The following is a 21655-nucleotide window of genomic DNA, read 5'->3' on the forward strand; positions in this document are numbered from 1 at the left end:
GCTTTAATTGTTTGATAACTAACAAAGGGAGAGGAATTCTGGACACTAATAATTTGCCCCATATTAAGTAAAGAGGCCACAATCTTGCACCGTACATACTGACAAAATATTCTAATCATAAACGATGACTTGATACAGTATGGGTGTCTTTAGGTTGGTAATGGAGATGCACAGACTCAGGAGGTGATAAATTAGAAGCAATCCAACGTGGAAATCAGAGGATGAAACTCGCTTTACCTGCGTTTTTAAATACGACCTGATTTTGAAATCGAATATTACAATCCGAGTAGAGCTTCATCCCCTCCGCCCCCTTCTATCACTGGCAGAAGATTACAGAAAACTGCCCCATCTGTTTGCCAACAGTAACTCATTACAGTGTCATTTTTCATGTTACGGATTAGTTTTAGACTAATTTGGGGTTAAGCAAAGCAATACTTTGATTACATTCATAAAGTGATTCTAAAGCACATTGCAGATTGCATTAACAATCAATGCAAATGTCGCATCAATTACAAAAAGGTTTCAGCTTTTAAGCTGTAGCTCATAGCTACACTCTGTAGACTTCCTTAAGTTACATAGTTTTCTATTACGTATATTTTTCTCAACTCCCTTCCGAAATCCCTCCAGCTGTTGGGTGTCGCCCCAGTATTCGTCCCTTGTGGCACATTTCGAGTTCAAACTGAAAGCAATTGTCTATTTTGTGTACAAAAGGTAACTAATGCTAGATAGCTTGTTGGAGTACAACCAGTGTCCAAGGCAGAACTTTCAGGACATTAGGTATACATGAACTGTTGCATCTTTCTTCTTGTCCTATTCAGTATTTCAAACCCATTATATTGTTCTAGATATTTAGGTAAAGGAGATAAAAAAAATGTTTTAAACTCGAAAGACCAACCCTAAATATTTGTCCTACAGCCAGGGCCATAAAGAATTCATCCCCTGCACTACCTTGGTTTTCTGTATTTGATTCTTATGTAAAACTTTTTTTTCCCTGCAGGAAAAGGCTGCATCTCATGCACAAACATGTACTGTTTTTATGATTCTGGCTTGATTATTGGTGCAGGGAAGATGTCCCAGCACCTATGGACATACGATGAGCTGCAGCTCTCAACAAACCCCTTTAATGCTACACATTTTTGTCTTTCTGTGGTTGCTTGTGATAGACATTCCCTTGAAGAACAGGAACTCAATAGGCAAATGCCCTCAAAAAGGAATCCTGACATTTGCAGACCAAAACAATAAATTGGCAATTCCTTTTCAAACAAATTGGTGAAAGGGAGTAAATGAGTACCTTGATGAAAAGGGAAAGTAATAGAATGACAAAAGGTATGGGAGAGGAACCACTGAAGTTTTAAATGTTATGTTCTTCAGAATGATGCAAATAGACTCTCTGGAAACGTTTAAAAGTTGTCAAAGGAAGAGCATCCTGTTCTCGTGGCTCACCTTGGAAGATTGAATACTGAATCTTAGTTTAGAACCCTTCCATAGGATCAAATACTGGAAAGTCCGAAAATGTTCCACTTATAAACCCGTAAAAGCAAATGTGCTGGTTTGTCTGTGTGGTTGAACATTGTGTGGTACGGATCTGAAATTGTGTGGTTATTGGAGCAGGATCCAGTAACTCTGTTTTACACCGACTACAGTCCTGATGTGGATAATAGATGAACAACTCTTGTTGAGGATTAAGCCACACTCCGATTAGGACCTCCCCTGTTCATGGTTAGTGGGACCAGCATTCGGCCCTTCAGTTGGGTAGGGTGAAAGGAAGTGCCTTCTTGCGACAGTACCCATGTCTCCAGTACCCTTGGCCCTGCAACCTCACCAGTTTCCTGCTGCTGCTTCCCACATGCAGTTTTCCTGCTGCCATGCCTCCCAGCACCCCTCCGAGGACCTATTTAGTAATGCGGCTTCAGTGTGCGGGCCCTTGCAAGCTCCTCCCTCGCTGATAGTTGCTCCTTGCTGATGGCCAGACTGCTCCTGCTCCTGAGATGGCCCTCACCACCCAGCACATCACTCCGGCTTGCAACAGTATGCAGGTCTCTGGTGCCCCAAGCCCAATGCACTCGCCAGTTTCCCACCATTTTCCATAACACTGTTTTCCCACTTCCCCTGTGCCCCTCCCAGGACCTATTTAATGGAGACCATAGCAGTTGTGCCCAGTGGGCATGCCACCAGTGTGCCAAAGGCTAGCCCATCTGTGCCTGTCCATGCCTGGACTGTGCCCAGCACCAGGAATGTTGGTCCTCCTGAATCCCATAGGTACTCTGTTGCTTATCTACCACCCTTGACACCAGACATAACTGCGGACTCATCTGCTCACTCCACAGTGGGACTCTTCACCTGTCTCCACTGCCGCTTCACTGCCATCTTAGGACTGACCACCCTAACAGATTCCCTCACTTGGCTGTCGCTGCTGCCAGAGTATCCCTTGCATTGATCAGGAAGCATCTGAGTTGAGACAAGATTGCTGTTCAAACATGCCACTGAAGTCTGGGACACCATTTCCACTCTTGCCCGACTTCTCTTTTACCACAGACTTGACTCACTCCTACGTCAGCCCCCAACTCCCAGCCACTACAAGATGACCGTGACCGCACCAACTGACACCGAAGCAGCATTGATAGTTGTGCAGATGATTGCTTCCTTGTGTACGATAGCAAAGACAAAAGCATGCCATTCATGAAACCCCTGAACTTTTAGCTTCACACCGATGGCAAAACTATCTGAGGCACAATTGCATTCAGACCCCCGGGATTCCAAGCAGGCCTCAGCTACGCCATCACTGAATTAATCACCCTGCTGGCCATCGAACCTAAACACCACGTATGTTGGGAGACCTTATCTTTCACCTAGACGACCCCACAGACACCAACTTCACCGGCCTCCTGGAACAAATGGACACCATTAGCCTCACGCAGCTTGTCTCAGACACCACATGAAGCTGGACACACGGGACCCCATCTTCATGTCAAGCAACAGAATCTGATACAGCTACACCATGGAACTCGCCTGGTCTGACACTTGAACCATCACCAGTTCCCCCACGCCACCATTTCGCCCCTTTCCACAGCTGCAGGAAAGTTACTCAGTACCAATGGACTGATGTCCTTAGCCTCTTCCAGCCTGGCACATTCACCAACCTGAACCAGACTGAGAACTTCAACACTTGGATCACCTACACCCCTGACTGAGTTGTCCCCACCAAACAAGCCAACTGATATATCCCAGAACTCAGTGTGACGGAATGCAGATGCAAGAAGGCTTACCAGCACCTACTCAAATCAGTGACCGTGTCCTGACATTGACAATGGTTCCTTGGTCTGGTTGGCCCTGGCCTTGATGCAGAGTTCAAATGCCCATCTGCCACAAAACTCAATTCTGCCCTCACAGGAACTCTGCAACGCCCTTCCAGAACGATTACACATCAAGATAGCCACCATTTACAGAAACTTTGAGCCCCAAGCCACTGACCTCACCATCCCCACACCTGGGAAGACAGCTGCCAGCCACCCGCATACCACATGGGAACAAATAAACAAACACCAGGACTTTAATGAACTCCATCCACTCGGGTGCACACACTGATATGGTCCTCCCCCCCCCCCCCCCCCCATTAACTCTTCAACCTCGGGAGCGACTATATCCACCACCACCTCACCATCCTCAACTCCTCTACAGCCATCTTCTCTGATGCCTAGAAACAGGTCCGCCCCCCTAAAAAAAAAAAGCTCCACATACCTCAACCTCAAGAACTATGGCCCCCCATCTTACTGCCTCCAGTCACCCTCCAAAGGCCTGGAGAAGGCCATCAACCTCCAACTCACTGAAGAGAAACAACCTTCTAGACCCCTCCCAATCTTGATTAACTGCCAACCACAGCACTGAGACAGCCCTGATTGATGTGACAGATGACATCTGCACCCTACTCAACAAAGGAGAAGCAGTCACCCAGATCCTTTTTGACCTCTGCTACTTTTGACAGCAACTCACCACACTCGTCAACTGTCTGCAAAAGATCGGTATCCAAGATGACTCACCAAATGCCCACAGCGGATTTGTCTCCCTCGTTACCTCACAGCCCAAGCACACCATCTGTGGTGTCCCGCAAGGATCATCCATCAGTCCCACCCTTTTCAACGTCTACATGACACCACTAAGATTGTCAGAACCTTCAACATCCTCTCCTATGGTGATGACACCCAGCTCATTCTCTCACTCCCAGCAGACCCCACTATAACAAACCGCTTTCACAACTGCAACAAGACCGTCTCGGCCTGGAAGAGAACTGGCTGAAGCTCAACACAGAGAAAATCGAAGTGCTGATATTCGGCAGACACACCTCCCTCTGGAACAACTCCTGGTGGCCATCAGAACTTGGACCCACTCAGAAGGATCATGCCTGAAACCTTGCCATCATCCTTGATGACAAACTCCATGAAATCTTAGGTCAGCATCATTTCCTCAGCCTGCTTCCACACGCTTCACATGCTCTGTAGAATTTTCAAGTAACTACCCAGCAGCACCAGGAAAAATGTGACACAGGCCCTCCACCAGCTGTCTTGCCTATGGCAATGCACTATGCAGGCACCACCGGGGAACTCAAGACTTCATATCTAGATAGCAGCAGCCAGACTGATCCTCAACCTGCCCAAAAAGACCCAAATCTCCTAGCACCCAAGACACCTCCACTGGCTCCCCATCCAGAAGAGAGGCCTCTTCAAGCTTCTGACCCATGCCTACAAAGCTCTCCATGACCAAGGACCGATGTCCATGATACACCACCTGAACGTCCACCAACCATCCAGAAATCTCCACTCACCTTGGCCTTGCACAGACACCATGCATCTGCTGCTGCCACACTGGAGGCCAATCTTTCTACCACCTTGCCACCAAATCTGGAACGCCCTTCCCCTCCACCTTTGAATCGCACCCTCATTGTTGTAGAGCCAGGCCTAGAGTTCCTTCCTGAAGTCTGCCAGAGACCCTCAGCCCAGTACCTGGATACCTTTGTGGGTGAGCTGTACTTTTATAAGTACAGTTTGACTGGGGAAACAAATTTAGACCGTATGCAAGTGACCTCACAGCATGTGAAATCACTGTACGTGGGCCTCATATGTTCCATCACAGGAAGTGACACTACAGGAAGTGGCATCTGTAAAAGAATAAAAAATGGGATTTTAAATGGCTATTCATGTAAATACTCAGTCCGATACAGCTGATACTCTTACAGTGCATGCTTTTATATTGAAAATGAACCAAATCAAAAGCTGATCATAGTTTCTCTTAAATGCATGTAAAATGATACGCTGTGTGCCTTTGTTTCCCCCTCACTGCTCTGGCCCCTAGGAATTAGGCTGCCCATAACCCCCAACCAGAATTGTACTCGGATGAAAGAGCTGATGGCCTTTAAATCTGCCCTTTGTTTTGAGCCCACATGGAAGGGGAAAAGACCCCCAAAAACCTGCATGCTGCTGAGAACGGTCAAAAGTGAAGACACTGTTGAATGTGCCCTAGTTTTGGAAAATTACACTGGTACTAATTCAGCTTACTTCACTGTTGCCCAGATACATAGCAAAGGAGACCGTGTTCACCCTGTGAAAATAGTTGGTGGACTCAATCTATCTGTACCCCTGAGTTGTGCTGTGCAAACTATAAAGTGGTCACCAGTAAATCGTCATGTCTACTATTTGTAGCCACAAAATGAAGGGCTAAAAAACATGAAACGTGAGTATTATTAATGAGCGTATACATCTACCATGTAAAAGCGTTGCTAAAACAAGGGTCTGCTTCATGTCATCTTGGTCACACAGAGCGGACACCTTCACTCAACCAAACACTCCGTGCACACATGCCCTTCACATGCAGAACCAGATCTGGTGTTTAGGCCATGTACCTTGCTATCAAAGCCTGGAATGGCTTACCCCTCCACATCTGAGCCACCTCAGTTTTTCAGTTTCACAAGAAACTGAAGATCTGATTCTTTGAATAGTTCTTCCCTGCCTTGGCCCACACCACTCTTGCTTTTCAGCACTAGGATACCCTCCTGGGTTTGTAGTGTACTCTAAAAATACCTATAACATAGGTTTCTGCATCCCAGCTCATCTGCACCAGCTTCATACAAATGATCCAAAAAAGGTACAAAGCCCTCGGTTTTGTGTGGCAGGGAAGATTGTTCTGCTCAGGGAAAATTTTTAAGTAAGGTTTATTTCCTCACCACCACAGCTGTTCGTGCCAAGCTCCAGCTGACTTTACAAGAACCTTCACTCAGAACTCTGTAATGTACCAAAGAGCATTGCTAAAGAAATTCTATAGTCTTAATTCTGCAGTGAGAAATAACTGAGTGCACAGGAGTACACCACATTTTGTCATACCTTTTACTTCAGAAATCCAACAGGCATGGCAATGTAAAGTGTGTGTTTTTTTTTTTTTTTTTTTTTTTTTTTTAAGGTTGGGATCTAATCTGATTCATTGAAAGCCTCCCCGTGCGTGTGTGTGTGTGTGTGTGTGTGTGTGGGGGGGTAAATGGTAGGGGGGAGGAAGCGCGGGGCGGAGGTCCTTAATCGTAAGTGGTTGGGTTCAATTGACTAGTCTGGCTTGATGGTGCTCCAAAATCGGGGGTATTGCACTACCATAGATCTTTCACCGTTTCATGCTCTTCTATGGTCCTTAATAAATAAGGAGGGTGGAGGATCAGAAATGTGTGGCTGGGGAGCTGTGTAAGGCCAGTTTCTGGAAGTATGCTGAGCCTTTGCCCCACTTTGATTCATGGACTGAAGAGAACCTTGGATTTGATCCTGAACTTTACTGGAAGCAGGTATCCTTTGCCTCCCCGGTTTGTCATCTTCCTCAAACAAACTCAAAATAAGCATGAACGCTGTATTGAAGGGAAATGTACGACAACTGGTATTTGAGAATTCCAAATGTCTTGCTTGTTAGTCCTATTGTCTACCTGGACAGGTTAATCAACCGTATCAGATCTTTTTTTCTTGCATCCCATTCTAACGCATATGCCTTTTAATTGTTATGTGATATTTTCCATTTATTCAATGAAAGACCTCCCTGAACAGAACACTTTTTTTTTTACTTTTTCGAGCAGCTACTCTGGCCTCTGCAGACGTTCACAACCCCCTTCTCCTGAAGCAGAGAGAGAATGAGCTGAAAGAGAGACGAGAGACCTACAAGTGAGTTATTCTATGTTATGGGAACTTATCTAGTGCTACAACTTTAGCAACTGATATATACAAATCTCCCTCCCTGTAGTTTATAGGCAGTCCTAACAGGATATCATAATACTGTCAGCACTTTAATGATAGTTTATACAGAAAAACTATTAACAAGTGTTTTATAATTTAAGTAGCTACATATTGAGTATTTAAGGAAATATTTTTGGTGGGGCGGTGGTCCTTCACTTCAGTCAGTGATATGTCGAATTGAACAGTTTTCTTTGCGGGTGATCCGATTCATTGCAAAAAAACTCGGGTTGCGCACTTTCACTTCCATGAAAGCCTGCCTCCCCTACTCCCTTGCATCATTATTGCACCTACTGATCAATGTGAATAGTTTAAGGGCTGTTTCTAATAGGAGAAAAGGGGCACTGCAGTCTCATGAATAGGGTGCTAGTCGAGGGTGCAGAACCCACCCCACATTACCACACCTCAGATACCCCTAGCTTTGGGATCATTCTGCAGAATATACCCTTCGGCTACTGCCTCAGTGTTCAACCCTCTCCCAAGTGAGCTTTGTACTATAAGCACCTCCTGAATCGATGGATGCAGAGGCAACTGCTCCCGATAGGATTCAACTAGTCTGTACGGCAATCTGACAGGGCCCCAAAGGCTCGTCTGAGGTCAGTGTGTGGGCTGGGGTTTAGGCTGTTTGGGGGTCTGTTTTATGGTAAGGTTTCTACTGTATCTCGAATTACTACAAATATTGCATGCAGTGTCCCATACCTTGCAAAACCTCTGTACAACCTGTTTTTACAAGTTTCAAACTTCCCTGATTTGCAAATCTGGGCCACATTTAGCTATCTGACTCGCTAAAGTGAGCCACTTTAAATTTGGTGCCTGGACCTCATTTTTGTTCCGGTTTGACCCTGGTCCCTGTTGCATCCTTTCTAATAGAACATTTTAAAGCACAAGTGTTTCAGTACAATTGCAATATTTTAACAGAGTGGCTAAGTCCTACCTGTCAAGTAGCACACATCTGGTGTTACATTAATGCATTTTAGTGCTGCTATGTGCATCACCGCACTATAAGGCATTAGCTGTGAAGGTTGAAGCTCCTCCAACCTCTTCAATGTGCGACAAAGAGCTGCAGGATATAATTAAACAAAAGCAGCCTGTGTTCTTCAGCTTGCTCTACGCAGCAGCCTCAGTCAATTACCAGGCGAGCCCCGATCAGCCTGCCCAAGAACCGCCCCTTACAATCCGCACGGTCTGGCATCCCGTGGCACAAGTGGCCCGCCTGAAAGGTGCGCTCTGGCTCCATCTGGCAGACACTGTGGAAGCACGTCTGGTTGGTACAGGTGAGTCCAGCAGAGTGTTCAATAGGGCGTCGCCCGAGTGTGGGTAAGAATCAAAGATGTGGCTGAAAAGGACAAAATATTCAATAACTATTTTGTTAGTCTTTCACATTCAGGTAGCTGTATATAAAATAAAACCTCTCCAATGAAAGTTAAAGTAATTGGTGGGAAATGCAATTTTTTATGTTATGAAATGTCAATGCAATCACTGTGGAGGTATGTGTGGAGAGTGAGAAACCAAACAATCCATTTTGGTGCAGTGGGTAAGAGTGACGTGTTTCCTCTTGACAACGAGAAAGCACTGTCAATAGGTAGGACATTTTAAAATTATATTGCACACTGAAATAAGTGTTCCACATTTGGTGCCATGTCACTTGTATCCAAGTTGAAGCCATGGACCTACCACAAGCAAGCACTCTGAAAACTGTGGTTATTGTTTATATCTAACTTGTGTTTCACATATTAGTAAAATATCCATTCAATCAGCCATGGCAGAAAGGTATATGAAACACCAAGTACTATTTATTCTTTCCTGCTTTTTTTTATTTATTTGTTTTGTAAGTAGTTTGGGGGGGGGGGGGAAGCGAGGGCGAGCAGTAGGTGGCTAAAATGGGTTGAAACATTTACACCAGGTTGTTTTATGGGTGCACAGTACTTGTTGTCAGTACGTCTGCATGTTGGTGCCTGACCATAAGGAAATCCCTCTTTTTGCATGTTCACCCCCACATTTTCGGACTGATGCTGGTTTATCAACTCTCAGCGTGTACTAGGCCTGCTTACTAGACTCTGTAAGGGGTTGGAACACTGGCACTAAAGTGTTTCTAATTGGGTACCCCCAATTGGAGCAGACTGACTTACTTAGAAGTCCCTAGTATGTGGTACCCAGGGCATGTAAGGCATTGTCTCCATCCCAGGCTGCACCATTAATTATGCCACCCTGGGTATGAAAAAGTACAAAATGGATCCCAGCCTTCCATTGCAGTCTGGAAGGGCAGTGATAATACTGCTAGTTCGATTTCTGCCATTCAAACCGGTGGCAAAGCCCCACTTCACCTAATATATGGAAGTCTTTCCTAAGGAAGGCCTATAAAGCTCTAAGGGGAGGGAGCTGTATATTAAGTAGGACATGCATTTTTAAATGTCTTATCAGCAACACTTCCAAATTTTCATTTTGCTGTGGAAGAATTAGCAACCCCATTGATTAACACAAGGTTACCGACTCACTCCTCCATCCTGGCTAAATTCAGAATGCGACTACGTAGTTGGTTACTGTAAGGTATCAAATTAATTGTGGCATTAAACCTGACTTGATGCCCAAGTTTAACTCAATGTCACTATCGCAGAAATGCATCTTTTAGAAAGTTCCCACTCTGAAACCACTGAACATAGGGGTCACAAACGGTCACTGGCCACCAGTCAGCTTTCTGCCCTCCTGGAGAGTGGTGTGACTGACTCAGACTTGAGAATAATAGCCTATTACAGGGTGAGGTGTCCCCTCTTTGCAGGACGCCACTCAGGGTACTAGCCCAAGAGGTCAACTTCAAAGGCAAAGCTGCCTTATGGTGGGCAAATGTCAGTCACACTCCTAAAGGACTGTTCTTTGTTCAGGTAGACAGGCTGGCTGCGGGGGCAGAGAGGGGCGACCAGTGCCCAAAACCTTTTTTTCTGTTGGCATCTAGCCCACAGGTAGTCACCATCTCTATGGTGGGCTACCAAGCTCCTAACATCCAAGGAATGGTACAGACAACTTGCTAGATGCCAAACATAGCTGGAAAGTCATCACCATGAGTGAGGGGAGCTGGTAGCACATTTGCTAGTGACCCCATCCTCCCTCCAAGGCACTTCCTGGGCATAAATATGGCACACTGAACCTCCGATCATACCGGAACTGGACAAATGGTTGAAATACTGCCCTGCTGACCCCTGGATGTGGGAAAGAGGCTGCCCTGTCTGCTGGGCTGCATCTGTCACAACTTGGGTGAAAGACAAGAGGACACTGCTTATTGTCCCTGGCATGGGCAAAAGTTGTGCCCCAGACCAAAGTGACTCAAAGAATCAGGTGCCCACCTTGAACCAGCACCATGGACAATATAGCTGAAGTACCACAACTTGTCAAATCAGTAGCCACTTGAGAAGAGGTATTGCTGCTGGGTGCCCCAAGAGACTGACCCTCAATGGCCAAAAGTTGCCCCCTATTATGCCAAACCTGGGAGTATCATCTGAGTCCAGACTGATTGCCCAAGAGAAGAATCTCTACCCAAGGGTATGACTGGGACTCCTGTGTACAGACAGGTAGGAAAGCTGCAGCTGGCCTTCTACTGTCTCAGAGGAGTTTGCCTCAAACGTCGGTCCCTCAGTCACCTGACCCTTGAAGTGAGGCGTAACCCCAAAGAATACCCCATTGACTACATAACAACCAAAACATCATTGAGCATCTCCTGCATCATCAGAACCACTCCATTAAACTCAGAGGGTTGTTATAAAGCTTGGAACTTGACTGGATAACGCTTTGACCAGGTGACTTTCTAAATGCTCTTCACTAGACCCCTAGACATTGTGTCGGATTGCGTTGCTCAAGTCTGACCGAAGTCGCCAAACACAACTCTTACAAACTTTACTGTTACCAATGCGTGTTTGCAGTTGCAGTAAGATTTAAGTTTTCTTTAAAAAAATGTATCTACGGAACACTCCAGTGGATTTTGCTCATGTTAATCTCTAAAAATTCATAAAATGTTTTTATAAATTTGTGTCAGATTTAGTTTGTGTTGTGTGGCTTCCTTATTTTGTTCTGGTAGTGTTAAATGCTATACACTGGTCCTTTGTTTAAGCCTTGCTGATCAAAACCACAGCTACCCAGGGTTGAGTTTAAGGCTTTACAAATGACCCTTACTGGACCCAAAGCAGTTTTTGCAAGTGTATTACACGGTAAGGCTGTACAGCATTACCATATAATCCTCCCATTGAAGCAAACTATTACTGTGCACACAAATTACATAATGCGGTTTAGTGCATGCAGTGAATCTCCATTTTTGTGAGCAGCACATTTCATGACCTATTTCCATGGGTTACAGGAGTACATTTAACAAGTTCATAACATCTGTGTCAATTCATGTAAGGGAACCAGAGGAGGTCTAGAAAACTGCGGCCACAGCTGCCTGAAGTCTTGTGCCACACTGAATCCATACTGGCTGTCAGTGTCAGAGGATTAACATTTATACTGACATGTAGCACATCTGAAGGCCTAAGTTAGTAGTTCTGCCACCTGTGCAAAGGTTATATTACACAAGTAAGTTGCTTCCACAACTCAATTTGTAGTGCATCTAGAATGTCTAGTTTTGACAAGAACACAGCTATGGTCAAACATAACTTCAGTAATGTTGTCAAGAAGGGGGAAAATGGTAGCCAGATGGAGCACTCTGCAAATTCTTAATACCTTCTCTGCTGCTAAAATTGCCCAGCCATACTTAGAAAGGTGGGTGCCTATCATGTGTTTAGTTTGTGTGGGTTGAGAGGATTTCTATGGAGTGCAGAACCATCACATGGAGTGTATACTCCATCACAATACCTTCACTCTGCTGTATGCTCAGATTAACAGCAGTGACTGATTTCAAACCATCAGGAAGCGTGGCAGCCACTGGATCAAGTGTGGAGAAGTCTGCAATTGGCCACTCCATTTCCCTGTTTCTGTGCCAAAATAGTGTGCACCCATAGAGCTTATTCCAATGTAAGGTAAATTCCTTGTTGTAGACTGGTATTCCTAGAGTGGGCACATTACAAAGTATTTTTCTAACCTCACTTGCATTCGTTGTCAAATGGTACCAGTTCACTGAGGTCATTGTCCTAGTCTCTGTGCAGGCTTCATCACTAAGGAAAAGTTGGAAATCCACTGACAGTAGCCTATCTTTCCTTAAAGATTGCCTCTTCAAGACTGGAGATGCGCACATGCAACACTCCTTGCCCCTTTCTCAAGTTGGTGCTTTAGATAAGACTTTGTTCTGGCAGTACTGCAATTTGTCAAGAGAAACCTAGTGTCTATTATAACCAAAATAGTTGAGCAGGGCAATTGTGCTGTCCACAGGCTTCTTTGGCCAGATGCCACTAGCAAATCAACATACTGCACCAGTTGTCTAACTTCAAGGTATCTGTAAGGTCTCCAGATTTTTTTTCCAACATCTGGTTAACGAATGAGCAGCTTGTGATATACCCTTGAGGAGCTCAACATAAAACTCTTGTGTAATATTTGCATCTGAACATGAGTGTAGTTACTGTTATGTAAAATAATGGAAACAAAATGTCTGACACATCAATGACTGAAATACTCTGCATTCAGGGGAATTGGGAAACTAATTAAACTAGGATTCAGAACCACTGCACAGCAGGAAACAACACATTTTTCACAGGTGTTGCACTATCCTCAATTTTTGGTTTCTGAAGGGCCATCGTAGGAGTTACATGGACTCTGAATGACTCCTTTAGAATGTCCCATTCTAACATGCCTTCAATGATTTAGCTTTATAACTATTGCTTCTGGTAGGGGCTTGTTTTGGGGTGTCAGTGGAAAGACTATTTTGCCACAATGTGTTTTTGTTTGTTTTTTTATCAGCCCAATTTATTTTCCTGTAAAGTTCTATACTTCTTCCTTCACTGTCTTTTTTTAAATCGGAGAATCTTTCATCATGAGGGCTAGGTATAGTCTGACTACTGGCACTTGGAACATTATTTTGAAATCTGCATCAACTGCCGGAGTCCATTTTCACACCTTCTCGTGTGAATTACATCCCACAATTAAGTTTACAGAGTAAGTACCTTCCTGGCGGATTCACTGGCATTAAATCCCTTATGACAAAATGGTGGTTATTTCTCATTAAACCTATTTTCAGTTGAATTGGGGACTGGCCTTTTGTATGCTGCTGATTTGTAATGCTTACTACTTGGATCTCTTCCAGAGAGGGACCTCAACTGTCTTAATGGTATAGTGGGTAGCTCCTGTATCGATCAAGAATATGGGGTGGCCATTTACCGTTGTCTTAGGTGCCTGTCTGGTCTACCTGTATAATTGCACCAAACACTGTCTTCTCCCACCCCAGCATGGTCATTCAGACTGAACCATTCTGATGGGACTTCCAAATATTAAGTGGAAATGGGATGAATGGTAATTGTGAATTGATTCTGCTTAACCCTAGGACTGGGCTAGAGGTTTAACCCTCCATTTTGCATTTGTGGTTGTAATAAGGCTGCTTGGGGCAAAGTTGACCTAATGTATCTCTGGTTCTGGATGTTTTGCATGGAGGCCTTCAATACTGGGATTTTTACTTGCATTCCCCTCCCCCATCCTGTGGCATGGCATTCTGTAAATAAGCATAAAGTTGCGCACACTGTCAGGATTCCATCTACATTCTCTTCCAGTGACTGACCTTATTGCATATGTGGCAAGGGGTACATTTCAAAGCTCTAATATTCATACCATCAGCCTTTCCACTCCTCTGTGGAACTACATACCTGCTTTGCCCATACTAAATAGCAACTCCTTGCATGATAATGACCTGAATCCATCATCACTGAACCTCTTGGATCAGAGTTTGTTGCCAACTTTGTCCATGCTACCATATACTGTGATTTCCTAGGTTTTTCCTCATTAGTATCGCTATATTTGCATACTGAAGGATCTCATTGAGATACTTTTTTTTTTTTTTTTAACCAGAAAATCACATTTTATTGTATTTGAGTGCTAATCTTTGGTTACAAACTAGGAACAAAATTTATGATTAACTGTGTACCGACTCCTTCTGTTCCTGCATCCTCCTCAAAAACTTAGGCCAATTTACTTCCTCCTGTGGCACTTTCATCTTCAAATGTGCACTCACTGCATATTTAGCATTCACAAAGCTAAGGGACATTTGTATTCACAGTTCTCTCATGCTCTTGATTCAGCCGGTCAATAGCACTTACATTCTATCCACAAGTCTCTGGTAACTACACCTTAACCTGTCTAGATCCTCACATAAAACCATCCAGATAGTCCCAATTATCTCCAATGGGTGTACCACTTGTCTGAGGTCTTAACTTCGGAAGACTTTTTTCAAATGGTAAAGGTCTGCTTGAGTCCACAGAACATCAAAGTATGCTCATCCCTGGAACTTTCTTAAAGGGTACTCTGTTGCGTCTGCATCTTCGAAACTGTCACTTTTTTTTTTTTTTTTTCTGAAAAAACCTGTGCCCAGATTGTGAAGGTAAATCTGCTCAAGCTCTGTTTTCACATGCACAATATTGATATTTTGGAGGGCATTTTCTTTGGGCTTTCTTTGGGCTGGGATGATTTGGGGGTGTGACGGGCTGGAACCTGTTCGCCCGCACTCTGACTTTGCTTGTGCTGACACTGCCACTGGTGGGCTCCGGCAGCCCAGTTTACCTTCCTGTGATTGGCTGGACGTCGAAGTCAAAATCGCCGCTACCTGAGCGTACGGCGTTCGGTGTTTGTGAGGAAGGAGTTGGAGGCGAGAGAGGAACCGTGAACCATTTCCCAAAGGAGGAGCCTGGAGGAAATAGGATGGACGCCGAAAGCAGAGGATGGAGCCAAAGGAATAACCGGAGGCAGTTGAAGCATTCGCACCCTGGAAGAGATGGCTGGAGATGAGCATTGGATGCCCCGAAGCCCAGCAACCTGGGAGGACGAGCCGCTACATCCCGCCACGCTTCTGGAGAAGCGTGGCCGTACAGGTGCGTGGGACTATGACCCTGAATCCAAGTGAAAGAGTGGAGAGACAAATAAGGGGCACAAGCACAACACAAGAGAGGGGAAGGGGGAGGGAAAGGGTCTGAATCGAGGGGGAGGGTCAGAAAACTTACCACTGAACACTGTAGAAAACAATAGTACTATAGGTCACCGAAGACACCGCGCACAGGATAACTAGCACTGTAGAAGGAATAAACACAAAGCATATATGATTAACCATAAGAATCACTCGGAGAATTAGTACCTTGAAAAGAATAGTGGGATAAGACAGAAACAATTAACACTTACAGTAAGAGCAAATAGACGGAAATGCCTTGCCCACTTACCGCTCCTGTTCTCTTCTTTCCACATGTGCCTCCCGGGGAACACCCTACGGAAAAGGAACAGAAAAGAGGAGAGAAGACCAGACCACAGAAAACACCCCACCACCCTATACCCAGCAGTTAAAGACAAATACGTACCTGCATCTATTACTCAAAATAAAACTTCTTTGTTGTCACAACTGGAACTCTGTCGGAGTGTTTCATCCCCTACCATCCGGTCACAGGGGGCTGCAACCACAGTGGCCTTATCTGTACCATTGGGATTGTGGACGGTCTCTCAGGGGTCGCTAGTAGAGGGAGAACCCTTGCATTTTTGGGGGTCTGTTGGGGTGCCCACAACTGCTTGTACATGTGGAGTGATTGTAATTATTTGCACCAGAGGAATGCTTGTCTTCGCTAAAATCTAGGCTCTTGACACCAAGGGAAGACTTTGAACCGCTGGTGTTTGGGTAACACTTTGACCTACTGATATTTGAGGAGCACTTGCATCTACATATATCGCAGTGCACTCGCATCTTTAGGGAGACTGTTTCTGCACCATCCTCTAGGGATTTATGTCTGGGTTGTCCTGTGGGTTGAACTAAATTACAAGGAAGTGGTCTTGACCTTCAGTAAATCATCCAAATAATCATCCTCCTCCCTTTTCAGTCCTTGCCTCATTCTGTTTTTTTCTTAATGGGGGATTTCTTCTGTTATGAATTCTCAGTGTAAGCACCTGGAGCATCCATCATAGCTTTACACCAGATCCTTTGCCTGTCATTACATTGTGCTTCCAACCAACGAGAATTCCATATCCCAGTCTTTCTCAGTGTGCTTATGTCACTGGTTGAGCCGCATGCAACTAATTAACCTTTTGTGTGGCCATCGCTCTAGTGGGTGAACCTTGGACAGCAACATCTTTCTTGCAAATAATCATCACAGGTGTCGCATAGATATTCCCCATTTTGTTTGCTTTAACAAACACTAGCGACAATCCTCACGCAAACGTCTCAACTGCAACATTGCCTTAACCTTTCAGTCACCCCCAATGTGACGGGGGCAAAGGTCAACCAATCGCAGCGTGGCTGTCATCACTTTTGAACCTATCCCAGCACAACCTGTTTAATCAACAGTACGCATAACTTCAGTATCAAAATTGAAATGAACGCTATTGTCTGCTTCACTTAAATGTAAACGAAAAAAAGTTTAAAGATTCAGTTTGTGCTTTTTATGTCACCTACAATCGCACAACAGCAAAAACTGAACTGCAGGAGCTTACTTGAACTAGTAGATTTACTCCTGTGCACAGGAGGATAAACTAATACGGACCCAGGTTAGTGCTCACATACACACTAGTTTTACTTCTATCTGATGATCTGTAGTGCTTCATAATGTAAATCTCCACTTTTAGCAGACAATTCAACTAGATCGCGGACTTCGAGTCCAACGTAAACCACAGCTTTATCACAATTGCAGTCACATTAGCAAGCATAGGGAAAATCATAGTGCTGGCTGCCTGTCGTGCCCCGAATAGTGATGTCGGGAGTCAAATTACCACAGTCCTTACAAGCCTGCAAATAAGGCATGTAGTATATGCATTCAGATTCAGACCAATTCATGACACCACACTATCTTCCCAACCACAAATCCCAACATGCATCGCATTGGTTTATGTTCACGCACACTAGTGCGTGGGCAATGCATTTTCCTACTGATATTCACACAAGCTTCTTCTAGAACACTGGGACAACTCATTTACTCCACGTGGCCTTCATTAATCGTGAATGTAGATGTGTTAGAGTCAAGACCAGCTGAACCATAAGGTACAGTTTTCCGCTCACATTCACTGCTACAGGTCCAGTCTCCACCATCCTCTGGTACCAGAATTTGCCATCACACGCTACCTCGCTCTTGTGCAACTGAATGCAACAGCGGCTGTGTTAATTTCTTAATGGATTTCGGTGCTTCTTTCTGGCCCTGTTCCTCTTAAATGCATTCTAAATTATAACTTCAATATGGACACTTATAAGCCATTTGGTCCTACAAGAATGATGGACAGGGAGACTTAAACCTCAAAGGTTTAATTTCGGGATTTTGTCAAAGTAAATTTATTACAAAGCTCAGTTAAAGTACAGAATCAAAGATCTCCGCAAAATTCAGGTCGGCGAATTACAGGGTGTAGAATGAGAGCAATCCAACATGGTCCAAAGGTCAGTAAGAAAAAGCCACCTAACACATCCAAAAAACACACTTAGATAGCATTCTGAACCATACATTTCAAACACTCAGTGCACAGTTCCCTCAAAACCGAGCAATTAAAAGTAGTTAAACCGTTGCAAGGAAACTTTAAAAAAATCTCAACAAGGAGCTCCTCAGACTCAATCTGTACTAGGACAACTATTCTGTTACGGTGGCTAGGTGAGTCCTTGAAATGTGCAACCTTGCTGAAATTACATTGTACGATCCATGTGTTTCTATTTTGTAAGTTTTACGCTAAACCGAGAAAGCGCCTTTTAGTGCCCCTTTTTAAGATTGATTAATTTGCGTCCGTGTCGTAGCGCGTATGTTAGACTTCAGGTTTTATCTTCTATTGAAATGTGTGGAATTTGTTTGTTTATTAACTGTAAGAAAGTCCATGGGGGTACTGGTGTAATCTTAGTCTATTTAAATACTTGTGATTGGGAAAGCTGATATGTATTATTTTTGATATTTACTTTTATTATTTAATTAGTTATTGTGCTATTATATATAGATGTGTTTTTTTTTATACTTTTGTGACTTGCTGAAAGTCTAATAGTTTGAACTACTACTACATTGTAATATCCTTGTAACGGCCACTGTCTTGCCTGTGTAAACACATTCAAACATTCTGCTGAGACAGAAATAAGCGTTTGCCCACGTAATACAGAGCATTGGCAGCAAACGGGAAAAACCGAGGATGATACCTACAATTACTATGTAAGCGAGACTTCGACTTTCATTAGGTTTGTTATGCTGATAAATGCATTGCACTAACATTAATCAACTTGCCTACTCACAGGATAGGCCACTAGTTAGACTTTCGTTTCAACATGCCCAGCATTCAAATTGTACCACCTATTTCCATTTATGGTCGGACCACTTGCAAATCCCTTTTCAACTCTGCTTTGGCACCTGTCCCTCAACCAGGACCAGCTGTTAAGTCTAGAATTTGGTCTGATGGGTAATACTGACAATGTAGGCAAAGCCTTCACTTCACTTTTATGGAGGGACCTATTAGCTTCAACGCCTTGATATTGTCTCCATTAAACAACTTTTCCCTGCTCAAAGTGAGGAAATGTGACCGCCCAGCCACTCTGTGCTAATTCAATACTCTGAGCATCTAAGCAGCAAGGTGGAAGTCTATAGCACAATTGGAGAGTCAATTGGGGCATGGAGACAAAACAAATACAGCATGGGGTGTGCAGCGTTCCTGGACTCTACAGTCTGTAGTTGAGGTTCTAAAATCTACCTTGCGATTGACCTGTTCTTGCACTTCTCAGTGTTCTCATACTTTGGGAAGGGGCAGTGGCATCAGACTAGAAAGATTGTTTTCCTCCTCCTGACCCAGGATGCTGACTAGCTTCACAATGTCAGACCTGGCTCAAAGGAGACTATCCTGATTTTTCTGTCCCTCTTTAAGAAGTGGAACAGAAAGCTAAGAAAACCCTTGGATCTGCTGTGGCTCCTGATCACACTGCCCTAGCTCCTAGTCTCCCCTCTCCTTCCCTCCCCCCCCCCCCCCCCCCCCCCCCACCCACACCAACTGTGGTTGAAATGGGAGAGAAACGTAATATAGAATTGGCTTTTAGGAGATCCCGTGTTAAGGTAAGGGTCTAGACTGCCCCTGCACTCAAGATACATTCTCTTCCCCCCCCCCCCCCACTCCCTGAGTTATGTTCTACTTACCATACTATGCTATAACTCACCGTACAGCATTACAACATACCACCTCATAGTACACAGCACCTTGTGAACCGATGCCACACTAAATAACATTAGATGGAATCCTACTTTACGGCAACATTTAAAACAATACTCAACTTGACATCCCTCCATATCACATACATAGTACACAATCCAACTCCACCTTATACCATACCAAAACTGTACCATGTCTCCCTACCATACACAGTACACCATAATGCAACTAATAAAATGTCTGGAATGCCACAGTGCATTGCACCTTAAGACATCACAAACTGTCAGATCATAACCTTAGTTAACATAGTATGATGCACCATAAAATTCTACACATTGTACCGAAGCACACCATCCGCAAACCCAGACCTTTAGTATACCACTCCAAAATGCACTATATCACAGTATACTGTACTAGATCATACTATGTAACCCCAAACACTATGCCCACTACTATACTATACTGCATCATGACATCTGTTTTGATCAGTGTTACTTTATTCAGTACCTCGCTAAAGCACGCCCCTCTTCTCCACACCACCCTGTTCACAACTACATTTCATCATTCACTCCCACATGGACCATTTTGTACGGCATCTTAACTTCCAGAATGACAGGGCTACAGTGTCCTCTCGCCACATTTCCTTGGAATGTATATGTAGACCCTTCCCAAAAATTGAGGGAGTTAACTTACAATCTTCAATCTAAATTGGCCTTTAAATAGGGGCTATGATATGGTGGTTTGTGGGTGTTGATGTTAAACAGTCTTCGCAACGTTTTTATAACCTTATATTTATTGATGACTAACAAATACATGTGCCAGAAGGTGATTCCAGTCTAGCTACTGCTGAGCCATGTAGCCTTGAAATTATAACTGCTGGTGCATTAGGGTGACAGTCTGTCCCTTATGGCAGGCTTCGGGGGGGGGGGCTAATGACATTGCTTCCTATCCCTATTAAGTGAAGAAAGCTGGACCACTGTCTGACACATCTGTTTCACTATGCACATAACCAGTAGGTCTATAGACCTAACAAGAGGGGTGTACAAAATATCCGTCTCACTTTGACATTGTTGTGGGTCAGGCTTTCCTCTCGCCCTCTGACAGTCAACCCTGTGCCAGATCGACCTACATTACCCTTAACATCACAAAACCACAACACATCCAGCCACGCATTCAAATGCCATGCAACACTACCTCACAAAATACTGCATCACACCTTATACTACAAACCATACCACACCCTAGCACAAAACGCCATACAATGCACTACAGTACCCAATACATAATACATTTTATTACGTACCATCCATGACCATGAATCACACCATTGTTCAACATCACATCATACTTGCACAATACCATAACGCATCTCTGAAGGTCATGCATTGCATCACACTACTGCATGTCACACCATACTACATCACAAATTGCATCATACCGCACCTCGTTACACTACACCATATTTACTGCTGCATCACACAAGCTCTTAAAGAAATGAGGCTACCTATGCTACGTTTCACCCGTCAAAACAATCTCAAGCCTGTCGCAAGCAAACCTGGGTGTTCTTCAGGCTTTGGAGCTAGCGTCAACAGCAGAAGGATTCTTGCTGGCTGAGACCAAGCAGGCTGCATCAATATATTTTCACATGGCCCTCTCCCAAGAGGGTACTGCAGGCAAATGTCGTTCTGCAGGAATAACCACAAGATCAAATACATTGATAGGTTACTGAAAGAAAAGGCCACCTAATATAAAAAATGATCGTTGCTGGCCACCCATTAGGGTATCTATTAAAGGACTGAGAAAAACCTTGAGGGGCTTAGGGGGGTCATTACAAGGCAAATCTTTATGGTTCCACTTAATGCAGAAGGGTTTAAAGTCCAGACTTTAAAAAAGAAAGACTATCTACTGCGTTGGGTATAAAACAAACTTGAACCAGAGTGAGGAGAGATTACTTGCAAAATATTTGGACAGCAAATTCTAAACACCAGGATCTAAGATGGACCAGAAAGACTTCACCTCTACCCTTACCATTGACTATCTCACATACTTTATTTGAATGTCTTGGTTACTTGTGATTGTTTATTTAATAACAATGTGATATAAATAGCAGCCATTTTGCTATGTATATATGGCTAAATGGCAGCCATTTTGCCATGTAT

The 21655-nt window shown here is 44.1% G+C and overlaps 1 protein-coding gene across 2 annotated transcripts in view; it reads left to right on the plus strand.

Annotated features, from left to right (window-relative positions):
- Nucleotides 1-21655, plus strand: part of LOC138267857 (hydroperoxide isomerase ALOXE3-like) — a 211166-nt gene that overhangs the window by 131059 nt on the left and 58452 nt on the right. For both annotated transcript variants that reach the window (XM_069217078.1, XM_069217079.1), the window contains exon 3: nt 7097-7181. In XM_069217078.1, the coding sequence (XP_069073179.1) occupies nt 7097-7181 (85 nt within the window). The remainder of the gene's footprint in view (nt 1-7096; nt 7182-21655) is intronic.

This window comes from Pleurodeles waltl, chromosome 12, assembly GCF_031143425.1.
Source record: "Pleurodeles waltl isolate 20211129_DDA chromosome 12, aPleWal1.hap1.20221129, whole genome shotgun sequence".
Lineage (NCBI taxonomy): Eukaryota > Metazoa > Chordata > Amphibia > Caudata > Salamandridae > Pleurodeles > Pleurodeles waltl.